Here is a 24191-nt window from a genome sequence, read left to right as displayed (position 1 = left end):
CTGGAGCAATGGAAATGAGAAGACCTTTGAAGGACTCAACAGGACTTGGTAGGATAGGGTATAAGTGAATGAAAGAAAAGACTAAAACTAACATCATGGTTTTAATAGTTAGTGACAAGTGGAGTGGGGCCCTTGATCCAAGCTGAAATGGGTCTTCTGTTTGTTGAGAGAGGTCATGATTTCAGTTTGGGCAAAGTGAGTTTGGGATACCAACAGCCCACCCAGCTGTCACCTGTATTTCATAACCTCTGCAAGGCCTCAGAAAAGGGTCTCTCTGGCAGAAGGAGAACTGGAGACCTCGGTAGCCATCCTGGGAACTGCGAGTCAACTGTTCATGACTCAACCTGATTGTTTTAGGTCTGACTCATGCTTAACAACAGGCTGTCCTTAAGAGGGCTTATCTAACAAACTATTCCTGAAATATTTCTCTGAACTATTAAAAAACAAATGAAATTAGCTTGACCCAGTGGCTTACAGTTTGTCATTCATAGGAGACTCTTTTGCAAGTGAAAGGGTGTTTTACCCAGCTGAGATTCTGGAACAACAAATGAAATCTGGGGCTGTCCTTGGCTACCTGGGATGTATGGTCACCACAGTTGTTGGCGACCCCTGGGAGGTAAACAACCTGGATCAGATCCCCCCCCACCCCCACCGCCACCCCTTTGGAGATGTTTAGATGGAAACCCAAGGTGGTAGATCCCAGTGTGTCCTGGGTTAGGAGCTCTCTCTCTAACCCAGATGCTCACTCAAATCTCAGCAGACTTGGGTCTTTCTGCCCTTACTGATTTTGGCCTTCGCAGGCTGCTAAGAACTTGATAGGCCTTCTATGTAGGATTCTCCCTTGTCTTTCTGCCAAATCACAATTGGCCTCCCTGACTTGGCCTATCTCCAGCTCTTTGGCACCAAGACTCATTAAGCTTTTAAGTTCAAGTGAGGACATTTCAACCCACTCTTTTTTTAGAGATCTCCAGTGAAAAACTGCTTTTTGTTTGAAGATTGGCCTGGCTTAGGTAGGAACTTAGGCAAGAACTGACTCTCCCTGACAGCCTTCTGTTAGGAAAGATGAAAACAGATGAAGAACATGGAAGGCGAATTGGTGGGACTCAGGATGAGTAGAATGGGCTCCCAGTGTTGCTTTTCTTTTTAAATCCCCACCAAATAAACAGCCCTTGGTTCCTATTCAAAAGAAGGACTCTTAGCACAGTGTGTGTGGGGTTACTGTTCCCATTCAAACTGTGCTTTAGCATCAATTACAAGAGACTACACAAGACTCTTGTGTGCATTTGAGCATTGTGCATTTGAAACATTCTCAAGTTCATCCATCTTTGCAAATGTTTTATCTACGTAAAGGTATATAATTTTTGTTTCAACTTCTTTTCTCTGAACCCAGAGTTTTACATGGCCAAGACCAAGTAGGACAGTTATAGAATATGTTTTCATGCTTCAAAAAAATGTGTTTGAAATTTATGTTAGAATAATTATCATTCAGAAACCACTTCCCTCAAAATGTGCAATAAAACCATTTCCTACAAAATAGGTGATTTCCTTCCCCCATCAATCTGTGCCTTAATAAATATTAAACTTCTGCTCATTTAAATCCCCGGCTTAATTTCTTTCCTTCTGAACAAATTTATTACACATTTATTAGAATGATTGATTGACTTTAAAGAATATATAACAGGTTTAAATATGGGCTGCTTGGGTAGTAGAGGAGAAACTGGCCCAGCCCATTGCCTGGCTGTGGACTTACAGGCAGGATTTGGACTTGCTTGCATTTGAGAGGGTTTGGTAGCTTTTCTAATTGTATTTCCTTAGTAATTCCTTTTTTAATTGTGTCTATTTGGCTGTCAGGCTGGGTGGGCTGTTCCCACAAAGAAGTGTGCAGAATTCCTGCCCCAAGTGTTCCATTCTAAATGTTTCCTTTCGTTTCCCACAGGGGAGGACCTTTTCTTCAATATCCCATCAAAGACTTGGTTTACAAATGATTTCTTTTTCCAGTTAACTGTGCAGAAATAGTCTTCCCTCTTTATAATAAGGGGAAGAAGAATGAGTGAATGAAAAGACAAATAAAAAGTTGAGACTTTATGGCTGAGTGATTAACTCTGTGCCTGCCTGTGCTTAGGCCACTGTAGACTCTGCCATGAGGCTGGCATTCCCAAACACAGCTTCATCGTTCCCGGTGCACCTTCCCACCAGATAGGACACGACTGAAGTTCCTTTGCCTGGAGCCTGGCGTCCCTCGCGGTCTGGGCACAGTGTTTGTTTGGCTTATCTGAACCACCCCTTTGCATTGGCCACAGAGAATGATTATTTGTCCTATGATTCTCTTTGTTTTGTCCCACTTTCGTGCCTTTGACTGCATTTCATCCCAGCCATTTGGGTGCTCACCTCTCTGTCCATTTCCATCTTTCTAAACCCTAAACTCATGCATCAGACACCTTTTCTTCCTCTAAGGTCCCCTCTACCTGCAGCCTGAATTCAGTGCTTCCTTCCTTCTTTTAGTGCCCATAGCAGTGACTACCGTATAACCTGGAGTGGAGGTGACAATCTTAATGTCCAGTGCTCCCCCTGGTTTCTGATTTGAAAGTGTTTTGGCTTTGTCTGGAACAAGTAATTTGTCTCACACATGGCACTACATGAGGGTTGTCTGTTTTAACTCTCTATTAGATTATAAATTCCTTGACATAGTGACAGTGACTCATACATTTTTCCATGCCATGGCTCAGTGGTTGAGCATCGACCTTTGAACCAGGAGATCATGGTTTGATTCCCCATCAGAGAGTTGTGGGCTCGATCCCCAGTAGGGGGCATGCAGGAGGCAGCCAATCAGTGATCCTCTCTCATCACTGATGTTTCTATCTCTCCCTCTTCCTTCCTCTCTGAAATCAATAGAAATATATTTTAAAAAATGACCAATAAAAACATGAAAAGATGCTCAACTTCATTAGTCTTTAGGCAGTGGTTCTCAATCTTCTGGCCCTTTAAATACAGTTCCTCATGTTGTGACCCAACCATAAAATTATTTTCGTTGTTACTTCATAACTGTAATGTTGCTACTGTTATGAATCGTAATGTAAATATCTGATATGCAGGATGGTCTTAGGTGACCCCTGTGAAAGGGTCGTTCCACCACCAAAGGAGTCGTGACCCACAGGTTGAGAACCGCTGCTTTAGAGTAATGCAAATCAAAACCACTATGAGATACCACCTCACACCCACTGAAATGGCTGTAATGAAAAAGGAAGACAGTAAATGTGGAATGGATGCGGATAAATTGGGACCTTCATACATGGCTGGTGGGAATGCAAAGTGGTGTAACCACTTTGGTAAACCATTTGGCATTTCCTCAAAAGGTTAAACATTAAGTTACTGTATGACCCAGCAATTGTACTTCTAGTTACATATCCAAGAGAAGTGAAAACGTATGTCCAAACAAAAACTTGTACCCAAATGTTCATGACAGCATTATTCACAATAGTCAAATGATAGAAACAACCCAAATGCCCATCAAATGATGAATGGGTAGATAAAATGTGTTATGTCCATACAATGGAATATTATTTGGCCACATAAAGGAATTAACTACCATATATCCAGCAACATGGATAAGCCAAAACCATTATGCTAAGTGAAAGAAACCAGTTGCAAAAGACTGCATAATATATGCTCCTATTTATATGAAATGTCCAGAATAGGCAAATCTATAGAGGCAGAAAGTTGATTTGGGTTGTTAATAGCTAGAGGTTGTGGATGCATGGGGTGGGAGTTAAAGCTATTGATTGGGTATGGCGGTTCTTTCAAGGGAAAAGAAAACTAAAATTAGTTCATAGTGATGGTTGCTTAATCCTGTGAATGTACAAAAAAAATCAGATTCTAGTTTTAGTGGGTGAACTCTATGTAAATTATATCTCAAGTTGTTAAGACACACACGCTATGATACTTAAAATTTTGCTTCAAGATGTTTAATGTGCCCTTTAGAAGACTTATTGCAAGTGTCATTTCTGCATTTCTTGATGTGCTAGTATCACATTGTACTGAGCTGCCAGATGTAAAGGAAATAACAAAATAAAACTAAAAATCAAAGGCACACGCATTAAAATCAGGAAGCATAACATTAGATAAAGGAAGGCCACAGAATGGAGAAACGGACTTTATTGCTTAAGTACTGCCCTTCTCCTTTAGTTAAAGCTCCTTTCTACAACAGATGAAAAGGCTTTGCTTTTAGTCTCATCTGTTCCTTGTTGGAGCTTCTGGCCTCAAGAACACATTGTCCATGCCTCTGAATAAGACTGTACTTAGTTTACCCAGTAAAGTCAAATGGTCTGTGCCTCCCCCGCAACCACCCCACCTCCCGCCCCATGCCTTTCTCTTTCTGTGCCATGTAGCACATCAAAGGGAAGAATCCAGAGATTTCACTGCCTCCTTTGGGGCCAACCAGCTCACATCTGTCCTTCAGAGAAGCACACAGTGACTCCATTAATTCCCAACCTCCACCCCCACCCCCATTCACAGACCAGCAGGAACTTAATGACGTGACAGTAATTGGTGGGAAGGAACTGGAAACCTGCCAGATGATCCTGACGTGGTGTGGTTGCCTGAGCCCACCTTTAGTCTTGGTGCTGAGAAAATGGTTCAGATGTGATTCACAGCAACAGTTGCAAAATCGCCAGGGAACCTGAAGTCCATTGCAATTTCAAAACTGATGTTTTCGGCTTCCGAATACTTTGCAGTTGTTATTTCTTTCATTATCAATTTACTCAGCAAACATAAGTTTAGGCCCCACCAACGACTGGCCCTTACGGTAGAACTGGGCTTACAGAGAGGACTAACCGTTTGCCTGGTGGGGAATTTGGACAGTTTTGGTGATACATAATAAATAGGGAAGCAAAAGAGTGTTGGGACATAGAGGTGGGAGATACACTCCCTACCTCGGATATTGTTCGGAAAGAAGGTAGTATTTAAGCTGGGTTTTGAAGGATGAGTAGGAGTTTGCTAGGCCACAAAGGTATGGGGAGAGGCTTGTGGGAAAGGCAAGTCAGAGAGAGGGAGCAGAAAGCATGTGAGAGTACTCATCAATATGAAGGGGCTGTGCATGCTCAAGGAAGGAATTGTGGCCAGAGCCTAGGCTGGAATGGGGCCGACTAGAGATGAGAGATGAGTATCAGTTTGAAAAGGATCAGTTTGAGAAAGATCAGTTTGAGAAAGACCTTGAATAGCATGTTAAAAAGTTTCAACAGCATCCAGCCAACAATAGGCAGCTAACATGGTCTCTATGCAGAAGAGCCATGGGATTAGCTTTACTTTTGAGGAAATGACATCTGTTGGCAGTGGAGGCTTTTGATTACTTTCTGCTGTGCCCCAAACATAAATATTTGAATAAAATGCCGTATCGATGAGGCGCAGAAATGCTTCTTACACGTCTTGCTATGTCCACCCATTATTTATAACTTTACTGTGTGTATCCTATGTTTTCAAAGTTCTTTTTCAGGTCACTCATTTAGAACTTGGAAGTTATTGCCCCATAGAACTGGTACTCTTCACAGTCTTAGGTAATCCATTCCACATCAGAGATTGTGTCTGTCCCTCTGTAGATCCCAGTCCCCTGAGGGGGTGTGGGCTTGGCTCCGCACCTGGTGTGGGGTGTTTGATAACAATATGTGAATGAACAGGAAATCAATCCAGAGTTCAAACTAGCCACATTAGGCACTTACCTCCCCTTTCTAGGACAGCAAAGGGCATCTTAGCCTTTCCCTATCACCTTCAGGATGGCAAGTTAGGTAAGGAGATAGGAGCCTTGGCAAGAGGTAAAGGAAAGCTAGACTTTGGCAGGAAAGCAGGACCAGAGGCAGTGTGGGCACAGCTGCAATGTAGCTGAGATTGTCCTTGGAGCTTCTTACTACCTTTGCTTTGTTGTCTTCTTCCCTCTCTCTCTCCCTCCCTCCTTCCCTCCCTCCTTCCCTCCCTCCCTTCCTTCCTCCCCATCCCCAGTTATAGAGACTGCATTTATGTGAGCCTGCCCTTCAATAGGACTAATGTCATCTCATTCCCTCATTTCTGTCTTTTCATCTCTCCCAACTCCCAACCTAGAGGGAGCCACAGACAGGATGCTTGGGAGATGTGAGCCAACAGTTGACACATTGGATTTCCACCTGTGGGCAGGGCTGGGGTTGAAAGCTTCTTGGAGGGGAAGAGATGATAATAATGGCTGCCATTTATGAAGTATGTGTTATCCACCAGACTTGTGCCAAGTGTACTGCATGCATATCTCATAGTGTCATGCCATGACTTGTAGGTATTATTGTTCCCACTTTACAGAGGAGGACACTGAGGCTCATAGATGTTGAATACTTAAATAACTTGCCTAGTGAGTGGCAGAGTTGGATTTGAACCCAGGTCTTTCTCTGTTAGGAAGCTCTTAGTACTCTTGGAATTTTATGGGTCCCAGCTCTGGAACACTTGGCTCTGAGCACTACCTGCTCAAGGAGAATGGAGGGCGAGAGACTGGCTGCTTACCCCTCTCCAGCCTGGATACAGAAGCTTTCAGAGCCACGTCACAGCAACATCGCTTCCCAAGTTATCTGTCCACCCTCCTGACAGTAAGTTCAGCAATACCGTGGTTTAGCTGTGCAAAAGAAATACTAATTACAACCATTTTTCCATAATTACCACATAGCACGATGATGATTACCCGTATCATTGCCTGTGTCAGAGTCACTTTAGTCTGTGTTTTATTTGGTTATACTAAATTCTGTTCACGCACTGCCAGTTTTCACAGCTCATTGATCATGTGTCATCTTAAATTTGTAGCTTATAAAAGTGGGGAGGACCTTGAGTGGGAGGCACAGTGGAAAAGGCAGTTTGGGGTGAAAGGGGCTTGATTAGCAGGTGAAGGCACTGGGAGAGTCCTGTGGAAGTCACTGGAGGAAGGAAGCAGTGTAACCAAAGCCAAGGGTTTGGTGGGGTAGGTTTTCAACAGTTAGGCGGGTAGGTCAATTAAGATGACAGAGACTGGTGGCTGGAGATTAGCTATGGAAATGCCAAGAGTTAAAGCATCATGGGCAAGCCCTCTTCTCAAATACAGAAACTTCAGACATGTGCCTGGTGATAGTTTCCTTATCTAAATTATTTTATTGTTTTAAGCTTCTTCTAATCCAAAAATTCCATAATTTCCAGACAATAAGAATGGTCAGGCAAAGATTGGCCTGTGAGACAGGTTAGAAATGAACCAAAAAGGCCTCCAAGATATCAGATAATTTCCATAGGTTCCCTTCCATACTTATAGGTTATTTCATTAATGTTAGATCCGGGGGAAGGCTGTGCCCAGGTATTTAATTTTGCATTTGGGGGCAGGGCTTTTCTGGAAAAGGACCTCCTGATCTGGAAAACTATAATAATTAAGGTAATGGTGGGTGGGTGCTATATCTCTTCTTACTCTCAGTGGTTTAATACAATGGAAATGTACTTCTCACTCTCATGTAGCCCAACCTTGGCAGCAGGGAAGGGTGGAGGTGACTCTGCTCCAGCCAGATGTTCGGGGACCCCCGCTATTAGGGACTCCACCCTGGACACATGGCTTCTAAGGTCTTCCTTGGTGCCAGTGGGGGAGGAGAGGGAGAATGGAGAATCGCTTGGGCGAGATTTTAGGGGCAGCCCTGGCTGTGACATATATCACTCTGCCTACGTGCCGTTGGCCAGAACTCAGTTGTATTGTTACAGAAAAATTGCAAAGGGGGCTGGGAAATGTAGCCCAGCTGTGTGCCCAGGAGGAGAAGGAGACAAGTTTGGTGAGTTATCTCTGCCACAGGAGCTGCATTGAATAAATACAGCACCGCTGAGCCCTGGAATTCACAGGCCCAATTTCTTTGAATTTCAAGTCTATGAAGGCTTTCTAAAGCTCTTATGATCTCTTCTTTAGACATGTTCAAGGCAAATGGCTTAACTAGACCTAAAACTCACAGGTTCTGGACAATGCATAGCACCCCTCAAACATTTGGTAGATATAAATGATGGCAATTTGCGTTCCATCACTATTTTGTTCACATGAAACTCCCCTTTTGGTTCAGGTTTCACTTTCCCCCTTATTTTAGTCAATTTTCCTTGACCTCAGAAGGTTTATTAACGTTCTTGCTTTTGCCAAGGCAACCCTAAAAAGAAAACTTTAAAAATGACATCTGTAACAGGTTTATGGTCAAGGTTAAATTGAGCTCATGCTTAGGTTAAAAAATAGTTGTCATGTTAGATTAAAATAAAGCATATATAACTTCGTCTAGGACACCTAGTCAAACCTAAAAAGTGATCAAGGAAACTACATAGAAAAACACAATTGAGCCAAATTAAAAGGGACACAAAGTAGGTAATTTTGTGATCATAGTTGCCTATTGCAGCTGTATAAACCAAGCTAAATGAAATGATGATGTAATATTTTGTTGCAAAGAATAAAATCATTCCCCATGAGATTAAGCGTGAATTCCCCAACCCTATGTTCAAGGTCCAGATAGCGTCTCTGCTCTCCCCCAAACTCTAGAATAGTTATTAGACTTAATTTATGAATTGAATGCCTTGTAGAAAAAGCTGAATTTCACAACCCTTTAAAATATTTTACCTATAATGTTTATATTACAGCCCAATAACAAATAAGCTGCTTGTTGGTATAATGCCTAATGTCTGGATGGTCTCCTAACACATCCTTTGTAGCGATTATATTGGCTGCTGGAAGAGTTCGTTTGAAACAGAACCACTCTGTCCCAGAGTACGCATTTGAGATATTTTTCTTTAATTGCAAATAGAAACAAGTTTCTTTGGTTGGTATTTTATCGCCATTAAGGAGTGATTGAGAGGCTACCACGCTGTGTTACAAGGAGTTATCAAGTGCAGCCTGTGGTCTAATTAGAACAGCAGCGTCTTTCCTGGATGTCTCAACAATTGTTTCTTTAAGGAATCTGACCGTTAATCTTTAAGAACTGTATTCGTAGAATGTGCTCAGAGCAGGGCTTTAATTCACCTTCTCAAAAACTCAAGATGGCTGTGCATTAGGTGGTATGACAGTGAGCCACGGGTGCACAGTCCTGGTCTTCCTGTGGGTTTTAAACCCGTTAGTGAGCAGTTCTCCTGAGGGAGAGCCTGGGGTCTGCCCTGTCTTCTCTTGTATCCCCTTTATCCAACTTCAGGCCAGAACATTATGCAAGCTCAATAAATGTTGGTTGAGTACATGAAGGAACATATGGGATAGCCTTTCTGGAAATAGGTCACAGTATGTTTTAGATTTAGAATATAAGAATTTAGTAGATACCATTTAATTTGTATCCTATAAGAAACACATGTATTTTTGCTTACCTTCAATGCCATTAACTTTTTTCATAATCAGAGATTATCCAAGATCATTTTTTTTTTCCTGTTTCTAGACGTTTCTCACCAGACATAGATTAGGCAAGCTGTACAGTTTATTGACTTGATTCATTTATGTGAGATTTTTATCCAAAGGTGACCAGAAAAAGAAAATAAGTAAAACTTATTTTAGTGTTTGGCAGCTGGCCAGTGGAAAAGTTGAAACTAAAATAACTTGCATTTACCTAGCAAAAAGGGACATGCATAGTATATTAAATGAGTGTGAATATGGAAGTTTCCATTTACTAAATGCCAGCAACACATTGTCCATTTGCCTCTCACCACAATCCTGGATGGAAGATGTGTGTTTTTATTTTATGTTAATTAATTAATTAATCAATTAATTTATTTATAAATTTATCTTTATTGTTGAAAGTATTACAGATGCCCCCTTTTCCCCCCCATTGACCCCTTCTAGCCTGCACCTGCCATACCTCTCTCCCTCCCCCACCCCCCATCATCATATGTCTGTGTCTATGGGTTATGCATGTATGCATCCGAGTTCTTTGGTTAATGTCTTCCCACCCACTCAACCCTGCCTTCCCTCTGAGATTCGACAGTCTGTTCCATGTTTCTATGTCTCTGGATTTATTTTGTGCATCAGTTTGTTTTGTTCATTAGATTCCACGTATGAGTGAGATCATGTGATACTTAGTCTTTCTCTGACTAGCTTATTTCACTTAGCATGATACTCTCCAGGTTACTTCATGCTGTCTCAAAGGGTATGAGATCCTAAGGTTTTTTTGTTGTTTTTTTTCAAATCTCCATTTTTTAAAAGGGAAAGCTGTGGCTCTGATCAAGCCACTTCCCAGCACAGTAACATATAGTTAACACATGTTGAATTTACTTTTTAAACCTTCACCACTTACTCCAAATTTACTGCACCTTTCTCTTCACTAAGCTGAGTATTATAGGTTATTTGTGATGCTTTATTTACCTATACTTTCTGATACCCATGATTTTTAAAAAGCAAATATTTCCTACGTGAATATAGTTGTAAATTTATGTTTTTACTATTTGCATATAGTGGAGATTTAAAATTATAAATCAGAGTACTTCAATCTCTGTCTTTAAAATCATCAGATGTACTTCAGAGTAGATTATATTTAGGAAATAATTAGACACCTTACCTGGGCTGGATGTTGCCTTCACATTGGCTCTCATTTCATGTGTCTCCTTCTTCCATTCACTCTGCTTGGCTACATTGGCCAACACTCCTGCCTTTGGACCTTTCTACTAACTGTTCAGTCTGCCTGGAACTCGTCTTCGATCTCTCCTTGGCTAATTCCTTTGTATCATTCCCTTTTTTTTCCTCTCAAATGTTACTTCTCAGAGCCGCCTTCTGACCACCCAATAAAACTTCCACCTGCATCACCTGTTACTATGCTCATCTTCCCAGTGCTTATGCTATCGGAAATTTTCTTCTTGCTTATCTACTTGTTCATTTTCTGTTTCTCCCACGGCTCTACCTGTTTGCCAAGGTGATACGTTCCAAAGAGCAGGACCTTTGCTTGTCGTGTTCACTGCTGCCCTCCTGGGCCTACAATTGTGTGCAACATACAGAAGGCACTTGATAAATAACTGCTGGGTAAATATCAGAAAACAGTTCATCCTAACTAGCTCTCACATTGACATTTTTATTATCTTTATTTTTGTTTGTAGTTGTGGATATATTTGACGTAAAAGACAGGTATTAGTAAAAACGTTTACTTTTTTGTTGTGTAGAATTATACCAGTCTCCCAGAAATGCCTTAAGATGAGTACAAAGATAATCTATTAATAGATGAAGAGAGAAAACTACCTTTTCAGGCCCTCTAGCCATTGGTTTTGGGGAGCACAGACCACAAGTGGGAAATTGGTGTGGGGTTCTGCTCAGTGGGGAGTGAATGAACATCTTTCATTCCCATCTTCTGTTGATATTATCCCATTGTATTTAGACAGTTTTGGGTGTGTGTGTGTGTGTGTGTGTGTGTGTGTGTGTGTGTGAATTACATACTAAAGCTGGACTTTCTGAAGCACCAAGTTACAGATTAAAACGACTGGCCTCGGATATGAAGACTGTCTCTGTGTGCTACAAACTATGCATGTCTCCAGGGAAGTCTTCACATCTGTTTGGGGCTTAGTCTTTTATTCTACAAAAAATGGTAGAATGAATACATGACCTGTTTCTATAGAAAGAACAGGAGACAGTGCATCTCAGTAAGTTCATGACTAGAAAATGTCATCATTATCATTGCTTTAAAGCATGTCATCAGTAAGTATTTATTGAAAATATTTATATTTTAATTAGCACAGGAAATTAAGAGAGGTGTGTGTTTGTTTTTAAGAGTGATTTTTAATAAAATTGCAAGTGAGCAGCCTTGACTCTTCCTCATAGCTGTATTGTTGAACTTCTCATTTGACTCCTAATAAATACCAAAAAAAAGCCTCCAGTTTAACACAAAATACCAGGTATGCAGGTGCTTGGCATTTCTGCAATGTGAATTCAATGTTATCTTTTATCGTTGTGTACTGTCAACTGTGTATGAAACTGGGGCAATGTTTATATGGAAAAAATCACCTGCCTTGATCTTGAAAGTATTTCAAATATTTAAGAGCCCTTTGGCTGTTTATTTTTTAATTTGTGGTTAAAAATTATGACAGTGAGCATAGATTTTTGTTGCTCTTTTAATTAAGGTCTAACATTAAAATTAGGTTTTTGTTTTTGCTTTTTACAGTTTCATGTTACAGGAAAGATTTATGCCATATAAATATAATTCTACAAAGAGTGTATATAATGAAGCATTTCATGTTGCTTAAAATAAAAACATGTATAAAAGAAGACTTGGTGGAGCCATCATAATAAACTTTTTAATACAAGTCTTAGACATTGGTGACAAGAGTGCCTTTTTAAATTTTTTTAAATATATTTTATTGATTTTTTTACAGAGAGGAAGGGGGAGGGATAGAGAGTTAGAAACATCGATGAGAGAGACACATCGATCAGCTGCCTCCTGCACAGTCCCCACTGGGGATGTGCCCGCAACCAAGGTACATGCCCTTGACCAGAATCGAACCTGGGACCCTTCAGTCCCCAGGTCGATGCTCTATTCAGTGAGCCAAACGCAGTCGTCGGCAAACTGGCTCGAGAGCCACATGAGGCTTTTTGGCCCCTTGAGTGTGGCTCTTCCTAAGCCTTAGGAGTACCCTAGTTAAGTTAATAGCAATGTACCTACCTATTAGTTTAAGTTTAAAAAATTTGGCTCTCAAAAGAAATTTCAATCGTTGTACTGTTGATATTTGGCTCGGTGACTAATGAGTTTGCCGACCACTGGGCTAGGGCAAGAGTGCCTTTTTAAAAGGCCATTTTTAACTTACGATTTTTTGGTAGGCTGTTTGTTATTTTTTCTACTTTGGTTAATTAGCAAAAAAAAATGCTTGGGAATATCTGGTGGCAATGGTATTTTATTTCATTAGAAAAATCTAAAATATTAGAGAAAGTGGTTGATGTCAAATGCTGTGGATGGAATTAGTATAAATGCACACAAATGTGGGGAAACATTTATAGAGAAGTTTAATGAACCAGGCTCTATGCTAGCTTCTCACATATTTTGTCACATTTAAGTCTCAGTGATACTCAAGCAATTGGTACCATTATATTGTATGTTGCAGTTGAGGAAACTGAAGTTCATGGGCTTTTCTGAAGCAACAGCCCTTAATAGATGACCAGCAGCATTTGGGATTTGGTCGGTTGGACTCCAGAGCCAACGCTCTCACCCTGCCGAGTCCATCAGTCTGTGGTCCGGAACAGTTAGACAGGACAGAGGTCCACGGGTGCTGATAAGTCCGCTCTCCAAGGCAAATTGTTTAACCTCCAAGACATATCGTTAAGGAGAAGGACGGTGTAGGACAGTGCATGTTACATGCTACATATCTGCCTTTAAAATAGTTGTACGTGTCTTTACATACTTTCTTTGGAAAGTTTTTAAGGTTACCTTCTGGGGCCTTGTGGGACTCAGCATTTTACCAAGTATCCTTTTAATTCCTTTTAAATTACCAGCACTGTGCACAAATACTATTTTAAAATCCAGTTTAAAATGACAATGTTAAAAACTAGTGAGAAAAATCATGTATCTTTATGATGATATACAATTAAAACCTGCTTTGGAGACATATACCTATGTGTTTATTTAAGCCATAATATGTGGGATGTTGACCTTGTGTTGGAGAGCGTGCTGATCAGGAAGCTTGGGCACTGGGCCTGGCTGCACCCTCATCCACGCTGCGAAGTTTCTCATTCATCACCATCAGACCTCCATTTGCTAAACTGTAAAATGAGAAGAGTGAACAAGTTGCCTTCTAACTTAAGTTATAAATAAGTTATAATAATTTCAAAATAAGTTATAAAGAAGTAATTTTTTAAAAAAGATTAAATTCATGGTTAAAACAAAGTGGGTTCATGCAAAGAGCTCCATCTTGGCTCTTGGTGAGCAAAAAGGCACAAGTCCACTCCGGGTGCTACCTATTGGTGGTGGCTCCTTGGAATTGCAGAGAAAGTTACTAAGAACAGGCAAAATCCTTGGTGAAAAAACAGAATATCCTACTTGTCATAACTACTGTAGGCACGTTTCTTAAAATATTAATGCATAGTGGTGTCAAAGTCAAATATAGGTTGCGCTGAAGGCTAATCATTACACTATTTCGAAATATCTTTTGTTACTGATTTGTAGAAATCTACCAAGCATAGGTTCTTCATAATTAACTAGAATCTTGGATTGCATGAATTATAGGCATGCCTCCTTTTATTGCACTTCATTTTATTGTGCTTCACAGATGTTGATTTTTTGACAAATTGAAGGCAAGACCCTCCACCAGCTAAAAGATTTTGACTCACTTTATTGCAAACATTCACTTTATTGCAGTAGTCTGGAACTGAATCCGCAATATCTCCGAGGTATGCCTGTAAAATAGAGATTGGCACACTTTTTATGTAAAGGGCCAAATAATAAAAATCATATAGTTTGTGGACCATATGTTCTCTCTTATAACTACTCAGCTCTACACAAAAGCATCAGTAGAAAACACATAAGTGGATGGGCGTGGCTGTTTTCCAGTAAAACATTGTTACAAAATCAGGCATTGGGCCAAATTTGGCCCATGGGTTAGAGCTCGCTGACCCCTCAATTATAATAAATTCCTGCCCTAAGTTTCTTTTTGCACTGTATCCTGAGATCAGTTGCCTGATTACCCCTCCTCCGTGCCTGAATGTGGGGATAAATGCTTCCATTCTACAACCCCTAACCTTCGGCATCCCTTTATAAATAACGTGGTTTGCCAATGCCGCGTTCCGCCACGCCACCCTGGTGCCAACCCTTAGTTCTACAAGTTGCCCTTCTTTTTTTCTCTTTTACTCCGAGTTGATCATTTCTGAAGACAAGTAGTTGTAGTTATTTTTCTCTTGTATTCCCCATGTTGTATTACCATTTTTACCTGATTTCAACCTTTACCCCGAAAATGTTTTGTTCCCATATTTTTGTACCTAGGGAACTGTGGTTAGCCTTGTTCAAAATCTTCAGAACATGATTGGTTAACCTCTTGTTAAACGTATTCTTCCCTTTCTTAAGGGAAACTCAGCTACATTTAACAAGCGACTTCCTCAAAGAGCAAGAGTATCTGGAGGTAGAATTAGTTTTGGCAAATTATTTGGGAAGATAGATGTTGGTCTCTGAACTTAGCGCATCCCTGGAGAGATCCCTGCCTTAACCAGGAGAATTGGGAACGAGTCTTGTCTATGTAGTAATACCTGGCTCCAGTCCTAGACTATTCCCTCCCAACCTCCATCCAGCTCCCATGTTTGTCTTTTCTCTTGAAGCATCTCCCAGCCTCCATCCTTTCTTTTCTCCCAACATTTCTAAGTTCCAGAACTTCACCTGCCATTGACAAACTTGATGTTGGCAAAGCTCTTCACTTGTATGTACTAAGGCTCATAGGTTATTGAGATTTACCACATGCTTTGAATTCCTGCTTTCCCTATTCAGCAGTTTAGCTGTAGCCCCGGATAAAGGTGATGTGTGTGATCCATCTTGCTTTATGTCTCATTTGACATTCTGCCTTTTTCATGACAGGTTGCTGAATGCTATAAAGCCAGGACTTGTTAAAAAGATCAATAGATTGCCTACCCCCATTGCAGGACTGGTGAGTATCCAGAATTGAGATTTATTTTCCAATATTCCTTTGCTCTAACCTAAGGGTCATGACAGTGCCATTTATTACAGTTCTCTCCTGCAATATATATTCCACTTGAATAAGAATGCATTGAAGCCATTAAACTAAGAGGTCACTTAAGAATGAAAGATTGCAGTTATGCCTAAATGTCATCTTAATCTTTGTATTTTTCCCATGAGAGATAAGGACCTTTATTTTTAAAGACGTAAATTTGTTTTCGTTTGAGAGGTGGATAATTAGGTTGACCTCAGGGCAGGAATGTGATTGCAATTATGGTTTCTCATTTCAGTTTTTCACTGCATTCCCCTGGAATGGAGGGGAGCAGAGGTAGAGAGAAAGAGAATTTCATGATTAACAAGCAGCACTTTCATGATAAATTGCTGTTTTCAATCTTAAAAATCTACTTGTGCTTAAATACCACATTTGTGGCTCAGGTCTTCCAGAGACAGTGGACACTAAGTTTTCTATCTCAGTGAACACTAAGATGACCCTAAGATCGCCTGGAGGACTGCTTAAGCAAGACCCTTGCCCTGCTGAACACATCTAAAGCTCATGTGTTCACATATGGTCAGAAGCAGGATTTATTTCCTCCCTGCTTAGACATGCTTCATAATTCTTGGCAACTAACTCCAGTTATTTAATTGATGTTGCCTTTTGTGTAAAAGAGGGATAAAGATGGAAGATCAAGAAGACAAACACATCTTAGTTGTGGAAGGAACTTGGCACATGGACACGCTCAAACACAGACACATGTGTGCACAAAAAGCTGAGAATGTATGTGCCCTGGTAAATGACTCACTATTTCCATTGTGACTGCCTCCTATACATGTGGTTTTGCAGAAAACAATTAGAAAAATGTCAAGAATTTAGGCAGGCTCCTACATAGACCTTGCTGATTGTTGTTTAAAAGTTTTATAGCCACATCATGATGACTAATTAAAAATATATGTTTTTTTTTAAATTGTGTTTGAGAATTGGGAGGGCCATGGTAATAAGGACATGGTTTTAGAAAGTTGAATGGAATGGATTTTTTAAAAAATAGTAAGAATTGCTATTTCTGTAAATGCATTTTATTTCCTGTACTGGTTGGTAGTAAGTTAATGATTAGTCATTAAAAATCCTGCCAATTTTGTTCATCAGAATCATGTAACCAAGTAAGTTAATAGGTAGATGGATAGATTTAGAAGGGGTGAATTTGAAAATTTTATGAATAATCAATCTGTATATGGATATCATATATTGCATATTTAATAAGTAATATGTAATTTTAACATTTTTTATTAACTCCATCTCTTTCAAACATTAAGGCCATAGTATTAATGATACTGACAAGTTTATGTCTGGCCTCAGACCTTGGCATCTCCTGACCTTGGAGCTCTGGGGTTTAATGTTATAGGATCACAACTTGCAGGACGAAGTCAAGAAAAGGGCCCTGGTAAAATCCATGTGAACAGAAGCAGGCCACTCTGAGACCAGAAGCTAAAGAGAAAAGGGTTTTAACCCTTAATTTAAAATATGAATCATACATAATTTTAGTAAAACTGAGGGTATGGGACATGTGCATTGACCTTTATATCATTTCTTATTATAGATCAAATGTTTTTGCAAATTGCCTCTACTTTGGAGCAAGCAGGCAATTTGATTAAAGATAAAAAGGGGGACCTCAGTTGCTTTCCTCCCTTTATATCCTTGACTTTTATTTCTCCTTTTCTTCATTTGAATTTCCTTTCCACTTTCCTTCCATCATTTTTCCTTTTCCTTGCCCTTTTCCAACTAACACGTCCCCACTCACTTTCATTTTTCATCACTTATATTTTCTTTACCAATTTGGTATTATGATGTCATGATTTATAATAAGAAATATATAGTTTATCTTTGTCCACTTCTGGTACAGAGCTCTTAAACCCTTGGATTTCCTAAGCAATAGGAGTAATGAGAGCACCTTCTGATAGTATTTGTTGGTTTTTTTTGGCTTCAGTTTCATAAAGATTGAAGGTGTGTCATTTTATTCATAGCAAGCCCCATTCAACCACACCGGAGTTTATGTTCACGTGGTGACTTAGAAAACCCACCATCCCCCAAGGCTGGGGGCTGGTTGCCAGGGAAACCAAACAGAGGATTAGAGCAAGCCTGTCAAACTCGCTGCCTGCAACTAATATGTTTGCGGCCCAACCAATATAACGGTATGGAAGACATGTTTTAATAAAAATTTTATAACTTAATTTTTACAATATCCTGTTATACATAATTAATAATAACAAACTACAACATTTGCTAATGACTGATTACTGTAATCACGTTGCATTCATTTCCCTTACGCGCCTTATGTGCAGGCACACCATTTCTATCAAATACTTTAGCAGCCGATTGTACTGGCTTGTTTGATGTGTGCAACAGGAAATATTTTGCTTTTGGAGATAGTATCAGATCGTACCCATTAAGGGCTCAGTCCCACAGACTACCCTCACTTCAAATGCCAATTACCAGGCTAGGTTGTCACCTATGCTTCTGAGCAGCTAACTATAACTCAAAGTTCCTGTGACCCACTCAAAGTGGCTCACAGTGAAACATTTACTTGTTTTCCAGTTTATTATAAAGGATACTATAAAAAAATATAGGTTTTTTAAAAATGAAAGTTACAGGTGCTGTTATTGGAGAAATGCTTGGATGGTCTTTCTCCATTGTTAGTGGGAGTGGGGCTCTTGGGGTACCGCTGGAATAAGCATTTCCCATTTCCCTCAGTCCAGTCTTGGAAGAGGTGTAGCTGGGGATTCAGCAGAGCTAGAAGCAAAGTCAACATCCATAGTTTCCTTTCCATGGTGGAATTGGGTCCGGTTTAGCATTAGGCTAGTCGTGATCCATTTTTCTATTGTGTGTGAGGGCCACATGGCTGTGGGCTATGTGGGAAAGTGCAGGAGTGTGAGAGCCCCACAAGCCAGGAGTCAAACATGAGTAAGCAAGAGCAAAAGTGGGCAAGAGCACAAGAGAATGAACTCCCTTGTTTAAGAGATTAAGTACCCCAAATCTTCCCACACTTGCAGAGGCCACTCTTACTCTGGCCAATGACGTTCCTTCCCTATGTCACCCAGACTTTACTGGGCATGTGTCTATTGTCTAGTCCCTTTCCCCAGTGATCTGTGTGGAATAGACCAGTGGCTTCCTGGGGAGTGTTAAGTTGTGGCTTCCTGCCAAAGCTACATAAATGGCATGCCCATAATATTTGGCCTTCCCTTTGCTCCTTTCCAGTTACTCATAACTGGGTTAATTACAGTGGTATCATTGTTGTTAACAAAAACACACATAATGAGTCTAAAGAATCCTTACCTAAGTATAATTAGTGCCCACTTACTAATATCCTGAATCTACAAATCTGGTCAAACTCTTTTCCTCTCTTCCAATTACCTTCAGCTCAACATTTCCAAAAACCAATGTACTAGTTGGGGTTCTGGCAAGACTTTCCACCCTTCTCCTCCCATATCCCATTCTGTTAATGTTCTTCTAGAGTTCTTTCTTCAAACCATTCTCTGTTCCCTTTCTACACTCATGTTCTGTATTCATGACTTCAACTCTTCATAGCATTGACCCAAATCATTATTTCTCACTAAGTTTTCTCTGAATTCCAGACGCCTTGTTCTGCTTATAGGATAGTACTATCTGAATGACTTACCAGCATCTCAAACTTAACATATTCAAATTAAACTTAAATGACCACTCCTGTCCCCCATTTCCCTATATCAGTGAAGGCTCCATAGACATGCAGTTGCCCTAGTTCAGCTATCAGAGATTTGGGCAGCTTTCTCCAGCCTGTCTGCTGGTCACATTTCCTTGGGTATTAGACAAAGCCTAGAGAAATCCTTTCTCATTTTTTTTTACCTGGTTTATTATAGTCAACTCACAGCTACTCAAACATTATTCACTCTCATGTATGATGATAGTTCTCATGAATATAATACTTCCCCCTGTTCTTCTTGACAAAATCTTATTTATTTATCAAAACTCAATGCAAAACCACCTTCTTAGTGAAGTCTTTAGTGTTTAAGGTCCATATGATCTTTTATTATAGAATAGAGATAGCCTTTCTGGGTTTAGGAGAAAATGACTTAATGTATTAGAGAGAAAAAAGATGGCTGTGTTGCATATGCTATCAAGGAGTAAGATTTTGAATAACTATTTTAACAGTTTGAAATAAAGGTGTGTGAATGGTTTAGTGTTTATTTTAAGACATCATAGTTTTAAGCAGTAAATTTAGCTTGATCAAACTTGTCAGTACCCTTAATGGGTACAAATGATGTAAAGTGCACTAAGAGGTCACAGCATCACCTTGATAGAATGTCTGTGAAAATATTTCACCTAAATCCAATTCTCAGGAAACAATCACACAGGTCTAAATTGAGGGGCATATCACAAAACAGCTGGCCTATGCTCTTTAACACTATTAGTATCTTTAAAGATTCCTCCCTGTCCCCAAAAATCTGGAAAACTGTGTCAAATGAATGATGACTAAGGAGATAAGGAGATATGACAACCAAGTGCCATATGTGAGCCTTGATTGAGAAAGAACAACTATAATAGACAGTATTGGGACAGTTGGGGGAAATTTGAGTGTGGATTGAATATTAAATAATAGTATTCACTCAGTGTTGAATTTCCTTCATGTGATAACTATCTTGTTAGAAACAGTTGTGTATTCAGGGGGAATACTCTTGATGTTGGGAGGAACACAAGCTGGAGAATTTAGAGGTAAAGTGTCACAATATGTCCAACTAATCTTCAAATTGTTCAGCAAAAAGAAGTCTGCATATACTGTATAATTTTATATACACATACACATGGACAGAGAGAGAGGGAAAAGGAAGGGAGGGTGAGAGGAGGGGAATGTAGTAGAATGTCAGATCTCAATAAAAGGTATACAGTTGTCCTGGTACTAATCTTGCAACTTTTTGGTAGGCTTGAAAGTTTATAATATAAAAAGTTGGGAATTAAAAGACCTTAATTCTCTAAGCCCTGGCTGGGTAGCTCCATGGGTTAGAGCAGGATGGGCAAACTTTTTGACTCGAGGGCCACAATGGGTTCTTAAACTGGACCGGAGGGCTGGAACAAAAGCATGGATGGAGTGTTTGTGTGAACTAATATAAATTCAAAGTAAACATTATTACATAAAAGGGTACGGTCTTTTTTTTTTTTTAGTTTTATTCATTTCAAGCGGGCCGTAGTTTGCCCACGGCTGGGTTAGAAAGTTGCCCCGATACACCAAGGTTGTAGGTTCAACCCCTGGACAGGGTTCATACAAGAAGCAACCAATGAATGCATAAATAAGTGGGACAACAAATCAATGTTTTTTTCTCTTTCTCTTCCTTTCTCTCTCTAAAATCAATCCATACGTTTTTTAAAAGGTGGTAAAAGACATTACTGCTCTTATTTTTGTGATGGGTCGGGGGAACTTCAAATAAATAGTACGTTTGAAGGTAGCAGAGACCATCTTAGGATCCGAGAGATGTGGCCTTTTATGGGAGTGTGTTCTTCACATGACATTTTCACCTCCTGTATTTGTGACTGTCAGAGGAGTGCAAACAGAGTTTTATGAGCATCTGCACACTCCCAGGTTGGTTTCTACTTTGTCAGGGGGTTGACAGGCCACTGATCATCTATTGATCAAGGGTCCTCAGTAGCAGGGGCCATGGCCATCTAAGGAGCGTCACCAGAGGGTTTTCCATGCCCAGAACCCATGCCTGTGTGTCCTAATGGCCTGGTGTTGAGAAGAAGCCATTAAGATGCCCCAGCTGCCAGACTTGAAGATAAATAGAAAAGTGTGTTTTCACATAGAAATCCCAAATTATAAACACGTGTAGGTTTTACAAAGGCATGAATAGGTGTATTTTAGCCCCTGAGTTGAGCTGTGGTTACAAAGAATTCAGGGGTGAAGGTGTTAAAACAAAGTAGTTGAAAATCATTTCCTGGCAAGAATGCAAAGACCCTGGATCCGGGTCTGTGTTTCTTCTGTAACGATTGCTGACATATGAAGCCGCGCGGTGACTGCCTGCAGATGCTCACATTCTTCTTTAGGTGTTAGTGATACTCTTAGCTATTGCCAGAGAGAAAGACCTCAAATTTAGGTTTTGGCATACCAAAGACTCTAAAGAACGCTGCCCTTTAGTCTGCCAGTTCCTTAGTATTGCACCATCAGCCACATCCTGAAACTCTATTTAATGGTCATCAGAGATCATGCTACATTCTGTTTCATTCCAGAAACGTTAGACTTTGTGCAAGAAACACAAATGTCTGAAATCCTTCCTTACAATAGGAATTTTGAAATTAAGCTTTCTTTTGCCCAGATTTTAATTGTAACAGCCATTTTCTGTACATGTGTGCGCGAGTGTGTTTGTGTGTGCACACGTGTAAAGTCTACTTGGAAATAGATGATATTTGGGGATTCTGTCATGGGGACTGAACCTTCCTAGGGCTCTCATTAATTTTTGCTTGATCTTGCATGTGAATCCATGAATTTTACAACTAGAATGGCATCTTACATGTATTCATTTTACAGATGAGGACATGTGGGTCCGTAAACAGAAACTATTTGTCCAAGATTGCAGAAATCGTAAAAGCTGAGATGGCTCCAAAGCCCCAGCCACCCTTGTCCTTGGTTGTGTTGCTCCCAAGTGCTCCCAGTTGACAATAGAACATGTGTGAGAAAGAAGGGGAAACAGACTCACTTTTTAGTCCATCACTTTTTTTCTTCCTTTTGGCCAATACCTTCCAAATGTCTTTGCGAGCTCTGTGAAGGCCTCCCCTCTCCTGATGGATGCTGGAAATTTGACTCTAGCTGAGGTTCAGCAGGATAAAGCAGGAATGTATCTGGTAGAATTATCCTACGACTTAGTTACTCTAACCCACTCAAGAACTTCTTTAGAAAAGGGATGTATTTTTCTTTAATCAAAAGATAAGATTTCAAATCGTTTTAGAGACGGGCTTCCTGAAATGGATTAAAAAAAATGTAAGTTGTTATAAACTCTGCAGACTTTGAGGAAGCTTTCGAAAGCCATCTGCTTTATTTTATGAGACTGATCCCAGCACAGCTGATGCCTCCTTGTTTGAGGGAGCTCAGAGGAGGGGAAATGATGAAAAGGCAGAGATTTCCACATTATGAAAAGATAAAATAGATTGTTTGGAAACAAGGTAAACATAGGAAGCTGTTGAAAATTGAGTAGCGGGAGTGAAAAGCCTTTACCCAAACTTTATCCTTCTAGGGAGAGACAACGCAGTACATTTGAGTCCCGGTGTTTGGGGAGTCTACCTGCTGAGAAGTGGTTTCATGCAAATCCTAACAGGAGATTGGAGCACATCCTTATCACTGTCTTATACTTTAGGTTAATATTCTACAACTTCCTTTAAAATTTCTAGAGCATTTACCTTTCCTTCAACAGTTTATCTTCTAGGCTCTCTCAGAAGAAGCGGGTCCAAAGTTCTGTTCTCTGCCTCTGTTTCTCTTCCGGTTAAAGTTATTGTTTGAAGCCAGGAGGGAGGCAGAGGTGTTGCCACCACTAAGCTACCATAATGATGACCATGATATATTAAATTCCTACTATATGCCAGGTGCAGTACTAGATTATTCTTCCTATCTTTACAGATGCCCCATGATGTAGTTTTTGCTATGCCTTTACTGTCTCTCAGGACACAGCTTTCCAAAAATAAGGGGCAGGATTGGGATTTGCTTATGCATATATCACTCTTAGGAACCAGGATTGTAGTTCATTTAGGACTGAAACCATTATGGTCATTATATCTTGGCCACACAATGAATACAAAGGTAAAAGTGTGTCAGTTGGTGAGAGCCATTCTCCGGAGAGTTGGGCAGGGTGAAGGGGCATCCGATGCCCACTGTAGCAGTCTGGCTTGGGATATTCACTGAGATGCTTGTGTCAGACCAGTAAATTATTCACCTGGTACAGCATTTTGAGTACTTGGGGAGACTCAATTAGAGATTTTTGTCCTTCCCATACCTCCTGTGTTTATAAGCAGCCTTCTGATTTTCTTATTTAGCCAGTGATTGTTCTATAACAAATTACCCCAAAACTGAGTGGCTTAAAACAACACTGATTATCTCATAGTTCCTGTGGGTTGAGAATCTGGGCATGACTTAGCTGGGTCCCTGTCTCAGAGTCTCTCACAAGGCTGCAAATCAAGGCACTGGCCAGTGTCACTTCAAGACTTGATTCGGAAAGGATCAAGTTCACTCATTTTTTGAGTTCACTCATGTGGGTAGTGGCAGGATTCAGTTCCTTGCAGGATGTTGGCCAAAGTCACCTTCAGGTCCTTGCCCTGTGGGCCTGTTCACACACACCAGCTCGCGGCATGCAGCTTGCTTTATCAGAGTGAGCAAGCCCGAACCAGAGAGAGAGAACAAACATGGTTGAAGTCACCGTTCTTTATAAGCTGATTTCATCACTTCTGCCTATTCTATTAACTAAAAGCAAATCACTAGATCCAGCCCACACTCAAGGGGTAGAGATTACACACAGACCTGAACAGGAGGAAGGGATCACTGAAAGCTATGCAGAAGCTGCCTACCACAGTGAATGAAATGGTTATGTTAATCTTTGGAG

General features: G+C 40.3%; 1 protein-coding gene across 6 annotated transcripts in view; it reads left to right on the top strand.

The window, feature by feature from the left end:
- LIMCH1 (LIM and calponin homology domains 1) overlaps positions 1 to 24191 on the top strand; it is a 320193-nt gene that overhangs the window by 131316 nt on the left and 164686 nt on the right. For all 6 annotated transcript variants that reach the window (XM_081101116.1, XM_081101113.1, XM_081101115.1 and 3 more), the window contains exon 3: positions 15489 to 15558. In XM_081101116.1, coding sequence (XP_080957242.1) covers positions 15489 to 15558 — 70 coding nt within the window. The remainder of the gene's footprint in view (positions 1 to 15488; positions 15559 to 24191) is intronic.

This window comes from Myotis nattereri, assembly GCF_964212035.1.
Source record: "Myotis nattereri genome assembly, chromosome: 1".
NCBI classification, from domain to species: domain Eukaryota; kingdom Metazoa; phylum Chordata; class Mammalia; order Chiroptera; family Vespertilionidae; genus Myotis; species Myotis nattereri.
The sequence above is the reverse complement of the archived record's forward strand: the minus strand, read 5'-3'. Positions and strand labels throughout refer to the sequence as shown.